Source organism: Xiphias gladius, chromosome 16 (assembly GCF_016859285.1).
Source record: "Xiphias gladius isolate SHS-SW01 ecotype Sanya breed wild chromosome 16, ASM1685928v1, whole genome shotgun sequence".
NCBI classification, from domain to species: Eukaryota; Metazoa; Chordata; class Actinopteri; order Istiophoriformes; family Xiphiidae; genus Xiphias; species Xiphias gladius.
This window is the reverse complement of record NC_053415.1, coordinates 5,717,846-5,736,807: the sequence shown is the minus strand read 5'-3', so window position 1 is coordinate 5,736,807 and position 18,962 is coordinate 5,717,846. Positions and strand designations below refer to the sequence as shown.

Genomic DNA, 18,962 nt, shown 5'->3' with positions numbered 1-18,962 from the left:
GGCTGACTAAGACACATACTCAAGCAAACAGTGACAGTGACCCACACATACCTTGAATGTACAGTGCTGCAGAATCTCGGATACCGTATGCAATAAATGTAATCTCAGCTCCATTATCTGTATCGCGGACTCCTCGAATGCGAAGAGATTGGTGTGTTCTTGACCGACGCATGGAAAAACGTTCATCCTCCTGAAGCTGTGTACCATTTAAGAACCATGTACCAATAACTGAAGCAGAGAGCTCAATAGAGAAGATTGCATCTTGTCCCTCAGGCACCAAGGCATCCTGTAAGGGAGCTTGTATTCTGGCCACTGGAACTATAAAAGAGAATCAGTTTGTACATGATTTAGCGACCAATTTCCTCAACCATAATGAACGTTTGTCAATAGAGGAAAAAGCATAGTTTTTTTTAGTATAACTGAACTTACCCAAGTGAACAGCTCTGGGGAACTCGACATTGTTGCTCTTTCCATATTTGTTTACACTGCAAATGCGAAATCGATAATCGGCCTCACATGGTACACTGTCACCAAGGATCTCCACAGAGGTTGCAGAGTCAGTGGTCAGACACTGTAGCCACTCCTGTGAGCCCGTACCCACTTCCTGTCGCTCAAGAACATATCCAGATGGAGGGTTCTTTCGTGAGTCCTGAGCAGGAACCCATGACAGAAGAGCAGCATTTGCACGCTCTGTGTTGATCTGCACACCCACTGGACAACTTGGAGGACAATGTCTGGCCGCTGAAACAAGAAAAGTCCATTATGCATCAACATCCCTTTAGATGGAATAACTACATGTTGATGGATTGGTAAAGCAGCTAATTAATCTTGAGCAAAATTTAGTGCAAATATTACATTTGGAATGCTGTAACTTACAGATAAGGGACCTTACCTTTCACTCTTAACTGAGAGGAAGTCTTGGATCTGCCTACAAGGAAAGTCACAAGGCCAGAGTCCTGGGGCATCGTATTGACGAAAACCAGAATGTGAGTCCGACCAAAGGACTTGAGAATAGTCTGATGGGTTTCACGGAGCTCTATGCCATCTTTGTACCAGTGTATGTCCATCTCTTCTTTTTCCACTTCAACACAAAAGGCAGCATTTTCGCCTTCCAAGACATCCACTTTTCTTGGGAGCTTCCGCAAAATTGTACCTGCAGAGAGACACTTGAGTGAGTGCTTCCTTAGCACATTAACAGGACAAGGATTCTGACTATCTAATGAACAAGAACCCACACAAATTCAATGCCAAAATACATCGAGTGTAATTGCCCCTCCAGAGTGATGCGTTTTCTGACTCTAATGTCCCCATTGTCTGGGAAATACCATTTGTCAGTGTCTTCCAAAACAAATCACCATTATAAAAATAAAAATGTTTTCTGATCTGTGCTGAGACTGTAATGGTTTACTCAAGATTAGGCTAAAACAACTTTTGGGAATGATCATGATTTGGGTTAAAATAACTACTTCATTAAGGTTAGGGGATCTCTACTACTTGTTTGTTTTGTGGTCTTGGTTAAAAGAGACGATATTGACTATTGGTAGGAAATGGGAACTCAAAAGTGGTCTCTCATGTCAAAATCTAACTTTTCTTTTATCCATCCAGCCTCATCTGTCTGCAGCTTTTGTGGCTCTGTAACCGTTTTAGACTGTTTCCTCCTTCGTCCCTGGCGGACAAGAGCCATAATTCCTTCACTGACTGTACACACGTTGTTTTGGGCATTTGCTAAATGACTACTGTTGCTTTTCATGGGACAGTCTCAAAATGTACCAAAACAAGGAACAATACTATTTGTTTCCACTTTGATGCCATCACTGTTGTTACAGTTTTTCATGTACAAGAATAGCCTTGTCACTCTTGCTTCCAAGGAGGACAGAAAAGGAGTAACATTGTTTAACAAGAACGTAGTTCACCTCCATACAGTCTTCACCAAGTTTGTGGTATTAAAAAATAAAAATATATATATATATATTTATAATATATATATATATATATATATATATATATATATATATATATATATATATATATATATATATATATATATATATATATATTTATATATATACTTGTGCATTGTATTGTGCTTGTCAAATAAAGCTATTGTTGTTTGATCTTAATTTACCTTTTACAGCTACCTCTGCAATGCTTCTCCCCCCATCGGCCATCTCACAGAGGTAAATCCCATCATCGTCTACTCCGATGTCACGGATAGTTAGTCTTCTTTTTGTCCCCCACTCCTCCATTCCATATTTGGCCCCTGGCTGCAGTCGTCTATCCTCCAGATACCATGTGATGGGAACAGAGTCCTCTGGAACTTCACACTCAAGAACAGCCAAATCTCGTTCCCATACTTCTAGATCAATGAGAGGCTGCTTGAACCGCACAGGCGGCTCTGGGACCAAGGAGGAGGAAGGACACCAGTTTGATTAAGCCAATATAACTTGTAGTATTGTAGTAAAAAAATAAGCTTGAGGTATTCATGTTTGCTTCTGTCTGTCAAATGGTATTAGGATCACTTCATCAGTATAAATTCTTCAGGCAAGTCAGCACTACAAAAACTCGCTCCCAGCACATCATCTATGTCCTTGTAGTAAACACTGTAAATTGAAATATATTTGGCAGTAAATTCCACTGAAGCAAACAAGATGAGCAAAATGAGACAAGTGGCTTATTTAGTTGAGGAATTGAAAGGTCATTAACACATCAGGGTGTTAGATAGGAAATAAACTGTTTGTAACTGACACCATCAGACAGTACCAGACAGTTGTAAACAAAAGTATGTGGACTATATTTAGTATTCTGTGTGCAAACATCTTTATTTACTTATCTTATTGTTTTAACTAATCCAATTAAAAACACAGACAACACACAGAAGATGGTGAAATAAATTCACCATCTTCCATTTAAATGACCTTTAAATCTACCCCCTGTCTTTAATCCTATTTCAGTGTTATTCTCTCTATCTCTGACTAATACAGTACAATACTTTCTGTTGGTGCCATGAGTTTGGACTTCTCTGGGCCATGTGAGAAATATGATCCCCTTCTCAAAGATTTCGATCACATGGACACCTCCCTAGACCTTTCACAGGCTAAGTGACTTTGCAGACATCTTACTGTCATTGGAGTCCATCTCAAGCTGATGAACTTTGCCTATTAAATATCTCTCAGATTTCAGATCATTAATACATTTCATTAATCCTCCAGTGAACCCAGGATTGAATTGCTTTTAATGCAGCTTTTTACCTTTTGTTGCACTTGAAACTTCATAAACATGTTTGTAGACTTTCTCTATAATGAAGCATATTATTTCAGCAAATATTTTATCCAGTTTTATTTTAGAAAGCATCAGTATACTGCCATAAAACTTTAAATATTCATTTTGCTGTGGCTCTCTGGCCTTACCCCAATGAATGATCTCAGAGAACCTCTATGGAGATATCTCACTGACATCATCGTAGCATCAAATGGATGGAAATCTGATCCAAGAACACACCACACCCTCACTCACTCCTTTACTCACTGAAAAAGCCTCCCAGGCTAGAACAGTGTCTGCATTTACTCTTTAAGCCATACCCAAATTTCTTTACATTTTACAAAATTAAAACTCTGAAGCCACTGAAAATGATCTTGACTTACCCTTTACGGAGAGGTGTACGGCACTGATGGTTTGTCCTGCAGTATTTGATGCAGCACAAACATAAACTCCATTATCCTTCTGCTTACAGTACAGAACTTTAAGTGTGAAGTATCCTTCTCTGTCCTCGTATAACAAATAACGCCTTCCAGACAGTATCAGCCTGCCGTCTTTCCTCCAAATTATTTCTGGTTTGGGTTTACCAGTCACAAAGCAGCGAAATTTGGCATGTTTGCCCTCCGTCACTGCAAACATTTTTACTTTAGTTGACCTGGTCATGGTGTCGTCTTTGAGTCGGTTTGGCACTTGCCTACCACTCCTCTGTTTTCCCTGATGGGCTTTCCAGTGACCATTTGTATAACCATTACGATTTCCTTCTTCCTCATGTCCTGGGCCTGCATCAACGAGCAACACAGCTCCTGCCAACGCTTCCCCAAACTCATTCCTAGCTTTGCATGTATATACACCACCATCTGGTGCACGAGTCTTAAAGATCTTGAGCTGGAACCATCCACCGTCCTGGTAACCCACAGTGAAATGTGTGCTTTCAAATATTTCATTGAGTTTCCTGCCATCCTTTTCCCAGACAACCTCTGGTCGTGGGTTTCCCCAGAGCTTGCAAGAGAAGACAGCATCTTCCCCACGACCCGCGCGAGTGGAGAGGGGCTTGATGAGGAATCGTGGCTTATTTTCCTCTCGTAGCTCCATCTCTTGTGCCTCACCTTCCACCTTCAGTGTGGCTGCTGCATATGTTTCCCCAATGCCGTTCTTTGCTTTGCATATGTACTGGCCACTATCTTCTGTGGCCACAGCTGAAATGATGAGATTGTAAACATTTCCATCCTCAAAGACCCTATATCGTCCTTGCGGGTCAATCTTTTCATTGTTTCGCTCCCAGATAACGGCAGGCCTTGGATCGCCACCAATTTGACACTTAAGGACTGCATCAGTCCCACTTTGTACCAACACAGGTCTTGGATAAGCCAAGAAACGTGGTGCACCACCAAACACGTCCATTTCTGCTTCTTTGTTACCTTCACTTCACCGCAAGCAGTCCAGGAGAGCAAGAAGTGGCAGGTAGTCACTGGGATAAGATGGTCCAACTTCTGCACTGCAAATTTCTTAAAAAATAAAAAATAAAACATTGATTACTTTTATATCAAACAGCTTGTGTGTTTGAGATTATACATATATAGTGAAACTGATTTATTTTAACATTTTAGCCAGATCATTCAACCTCACATGAAATAATTGTATATAAGAAAGATACTTTTCGCCTTCCTGTAGTGAGTAAATGAACCCATACATTTTGAAGGGGGAGATAAAAAACTTCTATCATTCAACACTCGGCCACTGGCCCTTTTACATGCATGGGTTTCAACAAAAAGGGATGGTATGATTATTAGGGCTAATTGAATTAAATCTGTCTGCATGAGAGAAAAACACAGGCTAACAGTGATGGGGGAACAGTCTAGTCCTATTGCAACAGCAGCCACAACACATTGCCAGTACAGCTGGTGCTGTATTTCAGTGGGAAAGTGCTTAATATAGCACGCCCTAAATAAAGACCTGCGAGGGAGTGTGTGTCAGGTATCACAAAGACAGCTCTGAAGCCCGCGTGCTCACACAAACACTAGCCGAAATCATAGTCTGCCCACCCAGGAGACCTTGCAGTCAAAATATGCCAAGCCCCTTTCACAACCTTTGTTGGCGGCTCTGATAGGGAATCCTTTCTTTAAATGTCACCATTAAAATTATTTTTCTGTCATATTCCTAAATAAATATCCGTTAGTCTTGAAAATTATGCTCTCCTTCTGACCATTTGTGTAATTTTATCCTTTGCCTAAAATATTTCCTTGATGAGCTTTTGAACTTGACAGAATATATTTATCAACTTAATCCTCTTGGTTATAGGAAACAAAGTTTCAGTTCTCAAAGAAGATAATGTCAGGATAGTGTTTTTGAAGCCACCCATTTGTCCATAATAATATTACACAGGATTTCTTTTGAAGGATAGTCTTTACTGAAACATTTAATAACAACTTATTAATGCTAATAATCATATAAAATCATAAAATATTGCTGTTTTCAAACACTAAATAACCCAACCTTTGGTTGGCAAATTCTGAAACTGTATTCTTTCACACCTTTCGAAGTGTTTTCAATCCTTATGTGAGACACATGCAAACCAAAAAAGGAATAAAGCTTCTATTTGATTATAATTTTTTCCCAGCTATCCCTTAACATTTTTGGTAAAAATGAATTTGGTCTAAATATTATGTAAAAGAGAGTTTAAAATAGCAGCTTTAATTATTTAAAACATTTTTTTACTTAAAATTCAACTGAATGTCAATCGGAAACTATTTAGTATAATCTTTGAATATAGTATTTGATATAATTGTAAAAGTGTGTGTTTCTATATATGTTAAAAGTTGCATAAAACCCTTTTTTGCATTGCGAGATGTTTTATTAACACAGTTTGGACTTTGTGTTGAACGAGTTTTCAATATTCCCTCCGGAGGTTTAAAGAGAGGAGATTAACCCCTGTGTTTACTTGTCTGATTTAATTGGAATGACCCCTGCCCCTCGTGAAGCTGTGCCGTGTACCCCTCATATGACCTACCTCGCTTCAGTCGCCAGGAACAACCGTCAACATACATTCCGCACTTGCAATCTCCCTTCAAGTTGAGAGGCAATGCCACCCATCTCCTGAAGGCTGAGTAATGTCCCGAGCTGACTTCAGATTCAGACACATGCTCTCCTCAAAGGTCCCATGGTTCCACTCCAGTACAAGTTTTTAGCTGTCTGTCCCATGGGAGGGAGAGAAAACAGAACCTCAGTATCCACACCAGCTTCCCGTTTAACAACTTCAGAGTAGTCCCTCAATCTCTGTGTCGTTCAGGCCTTAGACACCCCAAGTGTCATTGTTCGTGGAATACCGTTAAATGCTTTTGCAGCTGCTGCTGGCCACTAAAAATACTGGCTGCCTCGATGACAGCAGTGAAGATAAGTCAGGCACTTCCATTAACTTGCCAGCAGGGGCTAAAGATAGTTCAGATGGCCAGTGTAGGGGGGACTGCTTAGCTTACTTGAGGCTTTGCAATACAAATCTAAGGAGAAGAGCAAGATTCTGGTCTGTAATTTTTTTTAAAGCTCACCATAAATAAATCCCTCACATTTGTTTTATTCACAAGTATTATAGCAGACTGTCACATAGTCTACTATAGTGTGCTGACAAAGCAAGTGTTATTTGTATCAGAAATTAAATCTCAGTTAAATACGTCTCTGAATCTTCCACCTCATGGTGCATTCTTATTAGGCTGGTAAATATTAACAGATACTAAATAACTAACAACAAAAAGCAGAAAATAAAATAAAATAATAAGTTAGTGGAGCTTACTCATTAAAAAGGACAGAAGAGGGGGAAACTTTTGGTTAGAGTGTTGCTGCAATACCTAATCTTTGCAGAAACAGAATATGGTCAACTCTTTTTTTTACTACTATATTGAATATAATATTGATATATTTGCTGATTACAACAACACAATTTCTGGTTTAGTTTTGAGAAGATGAGTGTATTGTAAGTTCTTATTCACACAAGCTTAAGTTTGGTCATCTCTTTGCATTGACAATTGCACCATAGTCAGCCAAGCAGGCTGAGTTGGGTCAGTCCCATGGGGTCCCTCTACTTTTCTTCAGCTGTGGATGAATGCACCTACAGGCCGAGGCTTACTAAACTCTGGGAGTAGTGGGTGTTGCACCAGGAATCTCTTCGTAGCACCCAAATCTGGTTTTGCAAACTTCCTTTGAGTGAGGAAAAAGACCATCAAGGCATTTTCCAACACACTGACATGATGGCTTCCCTTTTCATAACTTGTTTTTTGTTATTAGCAGAATATCCTGTTCCAACAAGCTGGAGATGTTTTCAGTGTCTTTGTGAGCTTTTACTTTGCCAGGAGTTTTGCCCCCGTTGTGGGCCATTTCATGGCTCTTTGCCAGTGTCTGATGTGTCATGTGTGATGTGGCTACAGTTATGACTACTTTGCAGATGAAAGGAAACATCGCCTTAGTTCAGGTAGAGCACTGATGACATTCTTGCATCGGCTGATTGACATCAGCTGCTTAATTCATGCTTTACCATCATCTTGGCCAGTGAGAACCAAACATATTCATCCTGGTGTAACATTCTAACTTCTCTCTATGAGCCTGCTGATATTAATTAAGACTTATGTTTAACTCTTTCAGGGGATTTTACAGATCAACGTCATTTCACAGGTGTTGGGGAGTACTTCTGCATATGTGAAAAAAGTTGCATATAGTCTTTTGTGGCTCCAGAGGGAGCAGCACAAAGTCTGATAAAAGTGCTCAGGTGATGTCGCTAGCATCAGCGTTGGTTGGGGCTGAAGACTACTAGTTTGAAAAAGAAAAAAAATCTGGGGTAGTGGAGTTAGAGAGAGGTGAGACCCAGACCTCTGTAGCCCACCCCTCAGCTCTGCTAGAGGCTAAGGGCTCAAGGCTACATTAGCTTCGACTATCATAACACATCAGAATCTCTGACTGAACTGTTGGCGGTTGAGTCGGATCGTGGGTAATACAGGCACCAGGGTTTGAGAGGAAGAAGAAGGCGTAGAATAAAAAAGATGATCAACAACACACTAATTCACACACTAATTCAGTGGCATACATGCAAAAGAGTTGTGTGCAGCTGCATGCCCTCATGCCCTGGTCACTTACCAGAATTTACCTGTTTGGTTGGGGGTGTCCTCCTCAATGTCAATGCTTGATACTGGAACAAGGAACACGGGATGGAAGCTGAAATTAATATGCTTTCACAAAGCATGTGTTGTGCATGTGTACATCATCTCACCATGGTTACCATCCAGGCTATCAGAGGTGTCGTCCATGACTAAATATCTTGAGCACCAATATAACATTTACTTTTTCAGTGTTCTCAATCTGGACAACTGTGTGACACACAAATGTAACATTTGTCAGTAGCAAAATATGGAGACCATCTTCATCCCATGCAAATACTTTATGTTTAGTATCTCACTTTACTGGCGGGATACAGTAAAGACCTGCATGTGTTGCCAAGTGCAGTGAAGCTCCTGCTCATTTTTACTGGCTGTTAAACTGTCCTTTAAAAATACATGTAAACTTTGATTAGATGTGCAGTTAGCATTGGAAATTCAGTTTTTCTTGAAACTCAGTATTTATGTTACTATGTAACCCTAAGTGCATCATTTAAAGGTACAGTCAGCGATTCTAATCCAATACACTTATTGTCAAATTCAGCAAATACCTCCTCATGGTCTGTGAGCTGTCCATTCTGTGTGTGCACTGAAAAAATTAGGTGTTTATACACAGCCCATTCTCTGTAAATGGGAAACAAAAAAAGTGGCTTGGACTGAGCCACACAACACTATTCCAGCCAATCAGCAACAGAGGGCGTTCATGCTCGTGCACAGGGCAATGGAAAGAAGAGCGATTCAGCTTACTTTGTAGTTTGCCAAAATACGGTGTTGGTGTGAAGTTAGCTATGGTAGCAGGAGGGTTGTATCACTGTCTGCAGCTGTCGTGCTGGCTCTGAGAAACCGTCTTGTACCCTCTGCATGTTATCTTTGCAGCAGCAACTATAGCAACAGTCTGCTAACTCACGACCTAGCTACCATTAGTTACATTGCTTGCTGCCCTGTTGTTTGCTCTATATCACGGTATTTGTCCGTACAACGTGCAAAGAGTTTTATAGCCACAAAGACCTAAAAACACAAGTTGGCTAGCACAGTGAGATTATTTGGATGGATGCATAATTCAAAATGCAATGCAAGGTACTGTACATTCCTTGTTAGCTTAGCTCCAAACCTAGTCCTCTCTGCTGTCAAAGTAGTTACTCTGTTGTGTTTTGGATGCTTAAATCATAAGGTTTTTATTGTTTGAGCTGTTAGAGAGAATATCCACTACCACAATGTTAAAGATGTGCTAGATTCTCCATTATTTCTCTTCTGGTCAGCTAGCCCAGTTGTTAGTGTCATTGCCTTGGCCATGCTCGGCCATGAATTTGGGGGGTGGAGCTTCTGAAGGAGCACTGAAAGGAGGGGTATATTTGTTTTGCTCTTGAGTTCAAATATCAACAGTCCTTCTCCTCCTTTACAAAAAAATAGCAAAATGTAGTAACACCAAATGTGGCATAATCAGACTTAAATTACAGTTTTATTTAATACAAACATCAATGTGTCATAGCTGCTGTGAATGTATTATCAATCAATATATTATGGAAAAGATGGAAGTCTAACCAAAAGCTTAAAAGGAATTGGAATGGTAAGAGCTTACCTTTCAATTCATGTCTGTCATGGGTGTTTTTTGGAGGATAAGCATTGTAGCTGTTTTAGATTTCAGCTTTTCCCTGTTGATATCAGAAGTTTTAGGCCTCATAACATTAAATTATTTGACCCTTTCCACTAAGCTGCAGTGAAAAGGTAGTAAATAGCTGAGTTTTAATTCAGCGAATGAGTTTATTAACAGTAAGTATATATGTAGGGTACATATGTGTAACTACAATGCTACTGTAATCTATCCAGTTTCAACAGTTAATGCTGTTCAACCTTATTTCTTTGTTCTTTTATAAGGAACCAGTAGGCAGTATCTGATCCTGTGCCTTGGGGAAATGAGAGGATTGAACAGCACGTGGGCCTGGGTTTTTCAGTGTGTGAGGCTGTTGTGAGTTTGTGAGACCTGGCCTCAGCGTGGGCAGCAGTGTCTCCTCAGCTGTTTAGTGGCTCCACAGCCCCACTGTCCCTCCTCCCTGATTTCAGCTGTTGGAAGTAATCTGATATTATGAAACGCTTTGTGCCTAGAGCTGAGTAACAACTTCAAGGGTTGTTATGTTATCAGAACTCAGATTTCCTGAACTTAAAGAATCAATATGGAGGAAAAAAATGAATCTTTACGTTCTATCAGATCCAGGTAAAAGAGTTTTATGTACATAAGTACATTTTGACGGTCATAAGCTACTTAGAGCACAATAGGTTGGGGTCTACCACATCAAGGAAAACTGTCTACTAATGTTTTCATACTTTACTGACACTGATATTTATTGATATGGCTCTAAGGGCAGATTTCACTCTATTTCCTTCAAGGAGGTCAAAACTGTCCTATAGAAGAAAGCATTGAGGGGTTTTATTAACATTTGCTTTTTCAAGTAAGTGCCTCAAAAGTCATGAATCTTGAGAATGGTTACTTCCTTAACGTGTCTGTTTTCTCTACAATGCTCATTTGAGATAAAACCGTTTACAGCTGGAGTGAAATTATGATGGAAAACAAACTTGGGTCGGACTGACAACTAACATCACAAGACCACTAAATCACTGGACTAGAAAAGGGTGTGAAGCTTTTAAATCTAAACAGTGCTGACAGGATTGGCAGAACAAGCACCTGCTTACAAACACTGTTACGTCAGCAGAAAACACAGTCAGTTAATTTTGGCCCTCAGGATCTGGACTGTCTGTCACTCAGAACCATTTCTCACCAGAGCCTATTACAGGTTGTGACCTAATATGAATGGGAACAATAGCTTTGTTAAGGGGGTGTTTTACGTATTGATTACTGAGTAAGAATCACACCCTTGTCATGTGATTTGGTATATATGTATAGTAAAGTGTGTCACTCACTCTTGTTGCAGTGCAAAAGGTTAGCAGGACTGACATGTTGCTGTGAATAAATCATTCTCAGAAGAACGTTATGCCCATGTGCGATGTGTTCCTGGACAAATGAGGAGTTTAGGGATTTTCTTAAACTACTGTGCAAATAGAACTGTTTAAATTATGTATCAGATCAGACCTGCCAAATAGGTATCATTATAAGGCATCTATTTGAAAGCCTAAATAAATGCGTAGAGGGGTAAAAGCACCATAAAGTCTTGGTGCTTAACCCTTTAAGGTAAACTTCAAACACATTTCTATACTTCAGACTCTTTTTCAGTTAAAGTCAAAAGTGCATATATTGTTTGTGCATTTCTCTATAAGCCATGTCCTGCAGTTTATTGTAACTATTATGTTGATACCGCTGTGGTCAAATTACCCATCAAATATCAAATCATTCATAAGTCAGGAAAACTATAAGGTACAATGAGGTAAAACTTAGCAACATAAGGTACAATTGACCTTGTTACCCAGTGTACCTTAAAACCAAAAGTGAAGTTTTGTTATCATCAAGTAGCTGTTAGTCCTTTGAGCACTACACCTCAAAAAGGAGTTTACAGCAAGTGGTGCTGATTTTATACTAATTCATACTACAATTACATGTGATTATGATATTTTTGCTCACAATACAGAAAAAAATGACAAAACAAGTAGCTACCGACTACTACAGTCACACCTTGCTTATGTCAAATGATAATGAGTGAAGTTATGTTTTCATTATAGAGCTGCAGGATGCACTATATATAACTGTTTGTGGAAGGAGTCCCACTCTGCTCTGTAAGGTTACACTGCAACCTGGCATTGCACAGAGAATTTTGCCTTTCTTTTCCCTGACACTGGAATGAGCACAACAGACATTCGCAGAGCTGCGGACGTGTTCAGACAGTGGCCTGGAGGCCTGCAGATGGAGCGACTAATACAGCAGAGTCTCATTCATACCTGCCAGAGGACTGAACCCAATGCCTTTTCCTATGATAACAAATAGGCTCGAAGAAGAATAAAGAAGGTAGTAGTACCTGGACCATGTGAAGGAATTACCAGTTAAATGATGAATCACATGTTTTATTAATATTATAAAACTGGTCAGTAATAACTGTACAGTATATCTGCCTGCACTGATATAAATGGATCCAGTTTTCTGTCTCCTTTGTGTCAGTGGAAACAGAACAGATTCTCAGACTGACTTAACATATTTCACTGCTTATGTTTAGCTGTATTCTCATTTCCTTTGTTTTTTTCTCGTTTGATGTATTAATACTTTTCCAGGAATGTAACAATGATGTTTCCAGTTTTCACATCCAACAAGCCCTACAAAGATGAAGAAAAGACTCTCTCTCCAACACAGAGACACACACACACACACACACACACACACACACACACACACACACACACACACACACACACACAAAAGAAAAGTAGAAAAGAATGAAAAGAAAAATTTTATTATATATATTATAAAAATGAACAAGCAAACACAATCAACAGTGTATACCGTCGGGGGACAGCAGTGCATGGATGGCACAGGAACAGGACTGAATGTTACCCCTGCAGGTCTTGAAAAGGAAACCAACTTCATCCTCTGGTGGCCATCTTGTGTAAGTGCAACATGCCGCAACTGACGTGCCACAGCAAATGCCAAGAATGGTTTAATGTGAATTTTAAGATGATTTAACATGTTATTTTTTTTATCCATCAGAACTGAGTCTGAAGACGTAAGTTATGTTTCCAGTTAATGTTTCCACTTCCTCTCAGATATTCAAGCTAGACTGTGCACATATTCATCTCACCTGTCATATATTATCATTTTGTCAATTTAATACATGTTCAAAAGTATTTTCTCAAGCTTTCAAGATTTAGCTTCAGAACGTTAACAGATAAACATACATGTTATATTAAAAATACATAGTACGATCATCATACATACATACATATGTATGTATAATGATGCAGAAGTTAAATTTGAGGAATAAAATAATATTTCTTTTTACTTGCCCAGAAAAACCTCTGTCCTCCTCAGGTAGGTCTCACCTTTCCCCTACCTCTGAGCAAGAGAAACCAAAGTAGATCAGTCTTGACGGAAACTACAGGGGGTCATTATTTTTGCCAAGTCCCCTCTTGTGAGCCCACTACAGCTGCAGTGACAGTGTAGACTTCGTGGAAAGCCCGGGTTTGCACAGCTCGCGCTGAGGCCGTCCGTCCGTCCACATCCGCGCCAGGTAGGGTCAATAGAGGGGCACCGGGTTGGTCAGCTTTGTCAGAGGAGGCACAAGCTGTGGTCCGGCTGTCTGAATATTCAATAAAAAACTATTCTTATTTTATAATGAACAAGACGTAAATGTAAAAGAGAGTTGACTCATTGAACACAACAATAACGCGCACATTTTCTTTTGCGCGAATCATCAATGTTGTTGTTGTTGTGATTATATTTTGGAACGACACGGGTCCGGGACCGTCGGACCCCCCCCCCCCTCTGAGCTGAAACGCTGCGGAACGTGTTCCCTTTTAGGACCTGGCGGAAGTCCCCGATGTAAACTCCTGCAGGTCACCATCTCTCCCTCTCCACACTTCGCGCCCTGCCTCCAGCGAAGCGCCGCGTCTCCATCAGCTGTTCTAGCAGCGTGCAGCGGCGGTGCTGGACCACTTTTTTCGCAGCCCCCTTACCCCGGCGGAGTCCATGTAGCTTCTACCGCTCGACCGCAGGGAAAGAAGAAATGAAGATGAGGTACTTCTTGCGCTTTTGTCTCAACTTTTCTGCGGCGGTAACTGAAGCGATAGAGTTGTGAATGTGACTGCTTGCTGCCTCTGCAGGTGCTCTTCGTGGCTGGGGCGCCTTGTCTGCTGCGTCCTTATTCTTGTCAGCCCAGCGGCATCGCAGTGGCCAGGTAAGAGCAAATACTGAAACGTGAATACAGTGTCTCTGCTGACAGGGCTATACTTCAGTAAACCTAAGTGCGGTCACATTTGCAGCATTCATAACATTCCCTAGTTGCCTAGTTTTCTGTAACAGTGAAGCCTCGGTGCGTTGTTAACAGCCCATGCTAGATAAGTCTTGTAATTTACTAATTTTCTTCACAGCAAAGCCTTAAAACAGTACAATGCTGGCTTACCTTGGCGAATATCTTTTTTGGGAGCCTGGGGGAATTTGTCCGCCACCCAGTCTATGGGAATAGTGGAGTCATGGTAGCAGATGAGAAGCTTGACTTTTGTCTAACCTTTCTTAATAAGGGAGAGTTGGGATTCTTAAAGCTGCAAGCTGCTTGACATGTCCTTAGGCTTACACAATAACTACTAAGATGTTTTGCAAATCCAAACTGGGGAAAGGAAACATCATTTATGATGCTTAGTTGCTACTGTGTGTTGAACGTGATGTCTGCTCACTGCTGTCTTCTCTTTGGCGTGCATGGCTTTAGTTCCCTGCTCAGTCTTTGCTCTTGAGGATTTACTGACCAACAACCAAGGTCTCACAAAGCTAGTTTGACACACACAGTTTTATCTGTTCTAATAAGGTCAAAGTGGCTTTAGAACTGTTTACATGTTTTTCTCAAGTCCAAAGTCTACAATATTCAGAAATATACTTTCTGTCTTTGTTTGTCCTACGTTTTTACACCGTCTGACCAGAGGCTGTGGCTTGTACTGGCTGCATCTCACTTCTTGTGGGGGCCTTTCCCCCTCTCCCTCCTACGTAATGACCTGTTAACTCAAATGGCACAAGCTGAATTGCCAACTTGTATCTTTCCAGATGTTATAATGTCAGTGCATTTGAACAGGAGGCAAAGACATTGGGCCATATCTTTCACACACAATAGTCATGGTGTTAAAGGTCTATAGGAGCCCCCGAATAAAAGAACTCTCTTCTGTTCCTGAATAATTTATCTTTGAACCTCCCTAATGTTCTACTTTTAATTTAGTAAACGTACAGTTGGAGAACTGTGTAGCTGTCAGATGATAGGGAGAGGAAACTGAGAGGATATCAATTAATATTTGATTGACCGTGATCACTAACAGAGAGATACAGCATTTTGGGTGCTTTGATGAACTTTGTATGTCAAACTGACTGTACCCCTTCTAGTCCCGACTGTACTGTCTTTTCTAACTAACATATTCCATGTAGTACTAAAAGAGGTGTGATGAAATATTGTTTGAAGGGTAAATCATTTGCAATTAACTCTCAAACAACATGACATTTTCACAGGAATGTTGTCCTGTCTGTGTGTGTCCGGGCTGAAAAGGCCTGCCACTCTGTCCCAAGAGCAGTGCCTTTGGTCGCCTGCGACATGGTTGAATTAGGTCTGATTCATTCCCAGTCCCTGGCTGGGTCAGGAATCCCTATTGTCATGTGATCTTTGACATGCACCCAGCGTGGTTTTGCCTGAAGGGAGCAGGGCGGGGTGGGGGGAGGGGGACGGCTGTAAGGGGACACCCCACCGTGCCATTTAATGGATGAATTAGATGCCACATTAAAAATCACAGCTGGTTTGAGGCCCTTCCCTTTTCAGAGCAGGGACATTTTGGCCAGAGGAACAGGAAAGCCATTTGAAAAATTAAAAAAAAAAAGGTAAATGGAACAGTCTTCCGCTAGGTAGGCACAACAAGATTTTATATTAATATTTTGATATACTAAATATATTTTTTATATTTTGACTAAGATGGTTTGCAAGCTTTTTGACTGACATGGCTCCTGTTTGAAGTGATTCAACAACTTCCATCTGATTACCTTGAGCTCCAGTTGGTGATACTCATGTTGTAGTAATATGTGATGGAACAGTATGTCTGAAGCAGAGCACCCTTTGACAAACATCTGTTGACGTGTCACGTACTTGTAATTGCAGAACTTTGATGTTTTCCTGTTTTAAAATTCAGTTTCTTGGATTACTGTAATTTTTGACATATTTGGTTTTCATGGTACTACAAAATTTGATATGCTACAAAATTTTTAAGTAAAAGCACTTAATTATGAAGGAACAGCACGGTACTATGCAGAATATCTGCCTTAATGTTTTTTTTAAAATTTATTTTCAGTGTTCCTATTGCATTTTGGCTTCATAAAATAGAGAGATTGACAGGAAATATGGGGAAAGAGGTAGAGATAGAGAGGGAAGGCAAGGTCCTTGACTCAGTTCAAACCTAACACATTGTGGTGACAAGTGTATAATGTGTTTGCCATCTTTGCCAGCAGGATGCATAATACCTATGTCCTATTATTTTTAATGTTAGCCCTACCAGGGCTGACTAACAGCAGCAAGTGAACAGCAGCATTTTATTTAATAACCACAAAGCTAACTCAGGTCGACATTTTGTAAGCTGAAAGTGCAGGAAATTAAGTTTTCAAAATGAAAATTTAAAATCAGTTTCTTTAGGGCAAAAAAAGTTAGCATTGGGATGTAAAGCTTACAAAATGTGACAAAGTATTTTGTGGCTTTTATTAAAATTAACTCAATGTTGAACTTTAGCTATGAAACATAGACCCTAAAAAAATTCACATTTTGATGGAAGATGCAACACTAGATATGTACAGGCATTCAAAAGTACACAACAAACTTTGCACACACAAAATTCTTATAAAGTGGCTTTTGAAATTGATAATAGATGCTTAATATCCTTCCCATCAGAGAAAACCTTGTACATCATTGACAACCCTCAACCCACATATCCTATATGGCATATTGTTTTAAGTATATACAGATGAAAGGGCATTTAAGGTCAGTTTGCAAAAATAAATAAATAACAAATCATCAAATCTATTTTAATTCACTCCCGGTACAGCTATTCCTAAAGACATATGATTCCGCACTTTGCCTTCTTTGAAATATAGTAGACACTTAGGTAGAGACTTTATGTACACTAATCTGTAAAAGTCCACCACTTCAAGAATAAAAGTCTGTTTCTCTGTGGTGAACAGCTATTGGACTGGTGCCTCTGTTAGGATCATTGTAACGCTTACATGAAATAAATGGACCAACTGTGCAGAGATTCTGTTGACTCAGTGAACCTTGTGATGTCTAATCCCTGGATTTTCTAGTCAGTAAACCTCTTTATTCGCGATCGACATCTTTGGAGGTTCCTCATATCGAGGTTTGGAAGTTCTAGCCTGAGTTTTGTCATATTGTGTCAGCCACCAGCATTTAGAAAGGCCGTTAAACCTCTGCTACAAAGATGGTTTATATCTTTTGTTTGTTACTTTCAGTGTAACCTTACCTGTGTGTGATGTTGTGGGTGGGGGTCATTCAAAATGTCAAGTGGATGTCTGGATATCCGTCTCTCGTTCCTCTTTTTCTGCATTTTCAAAAACCTGACACAAGGGATTGACACTTCCTTCATGCGTCAATCACCAAGACACAAGTCAGATACAAGTTCACTGCTGATAATATCAGTCGGAAGATTCGGGTGCTTCAGTAATGGACTGAACATGCCTTTTAAAATGACATTTGATGCTTTGCTGCAAAACATTTGAAATTCCATATGTAGCTGTTTTTTAATGCCTCCGCACCAGTGACAGCCGTGCCTGGAGGCATTATGTTTTCAGGTTGTCCGTCCGTGCGTCCATCCCATTCTCTTGAACGTGATCTCTCAGGGACACCTTGAGGGAACTTCTTCAAATTTGGCAAATATGTTCACTCGGACTCAAGGATGAACGGATTACAATTTGGTGGTCAAAGTCAAGGTCACTGTGACCTCACAGAACACATTTCTGGCCATTCCTTAAGAATTCACATGCTGATTATTACAAAATACACTAAATACCTTGTATTAAATTCTCCATTACGTATATCATATGAGTCTGGACAGACATGGATGTAAACTGCAACTTCACTGGTTGATGGAGGCATACAACGGCGAGGCGATAATTCTAGTTTGTTTCATAAAGACAGTCACAGAGCGATGTTTGCAAAGTCATTTCAAGCAAAGAGACCCATCTGTCTCTTAGAACTCATACAGTGTAACAAGGACAAAAAAGTCTCTCTGTATGAGAAACACACTTACTGAGGAGGCTGACAAGGAAATCCAAAATTTGATGCAGTGCACTTTAATGTAGATGTGTTATTGTAAGAAAACCATAGTGGTCACATCCTGCTTTGATTGCTTAATTCGACCAATATGGAGCCTGTAGGGCATCTGAAGAGTTGCATATCTGTTCTGGACATTGGAAAACATGGCCCAGTTTGAGAATCACCCTTGTGTCACCAGGCACACTGTTTGAATTAGGGTGTATGTACACATCAGAAACAGGACAGTAAATGTGACAGAGGCTTTTTCACAATTTCTGTCTGCCAGTTAAACACTTCGTATTTCTTAAACTTCTGAGCATTCAGACCATTTCATCCTACAATGTGTATTACTTTAACTCTTATAATGACTCTTTCATATTTGTTCAAACCCCCACTACACCCATACACACACACACCAAAATAATTTTATGCATATCCCAGATACAAATACCTGTGTGCGGTTTGACCCACATATAAAAATGACCTCTATGACCTGCCAAAAAACTTAAACCAACTACCTGTTGCCTTTGTATTTGAACATCACTTAGAGAGAGAACTTCATCTCTTTGATCCCACACCTACTGAGTTCAAAGTTGTTTCATTATGTGGTGAAGAAGGGAGGAAGTGATGTAGGCCA

At 40.1% G+C, this 18,962-nt stretch overlaps 2 protein-coding genes across 15 annotated transcripts in view; one reads left to right on the top strand and one right to left on the bottom strand.

Moving 5' to 3' along the window:
- The window catches only part of obsl1b (obscurin like cytoskeletal adaptor 1b), a 35,625-nt gene extending 29,036 nt beyond the window's left edge, over positions 1–6,589 (bottom strand). For 12 of the 14 annotated variants that reach the window (XM_040147869.1, XM_040147867.1, XM_040147870.1 and 9 more), the window contains exons 1-5: positions 3,642–3,999; positions 2,126–2,395; positions 893–1,153; positions 430–741; positions 52–318 (exon numbers count right to left, since the gene is read on the bottom strand). In XM_040147869.1, the coding sequence (XP_040003803.1) occupies positions 52–318; positions 430–741; positions 893–1,153; positions 2,126–2,395; positions 3,642–3,918 (1,387 nt within the window). In that variant the 5' untranslated portion in view covers positions 3,919–3,999. Of the gene's footprint in view, positions 1–51; positions 319–429; positions 742–892; positions 1,154–2,125; positions 2,396–3,641; positions 4,761–6,262 lie in introns of those variants that run through there. The other 2 variants (XM_040147879.1, XM_040147872.1) reach the window with 2 other exon arrangements.
- Positions 6,590–13,974: 7,385 nt separating this feature from the next.
- Positions 13,975–18,962, top strand: part of col18a1a (collagen type XVIII alpha 1 chain a) — a 77,561-nt gene continuing 72,573 nt past the window's right edge. Inside the window, exons 1-2 of the mRNA XM_040149207.1 lie at positions 13,975–14,061; positions 14,148–14,221. Of these exons, the coding sequence (XP_040005141.1) occupies positions 14,051–14,061; positions 14,148–14,221 (85 nt within the window). The 5' untranslated portion in view covers positions 13,975–14,050. The remainder of the gene's footprint in view (positions 14,062–14,147; positions 14,222–18,962) is intronic.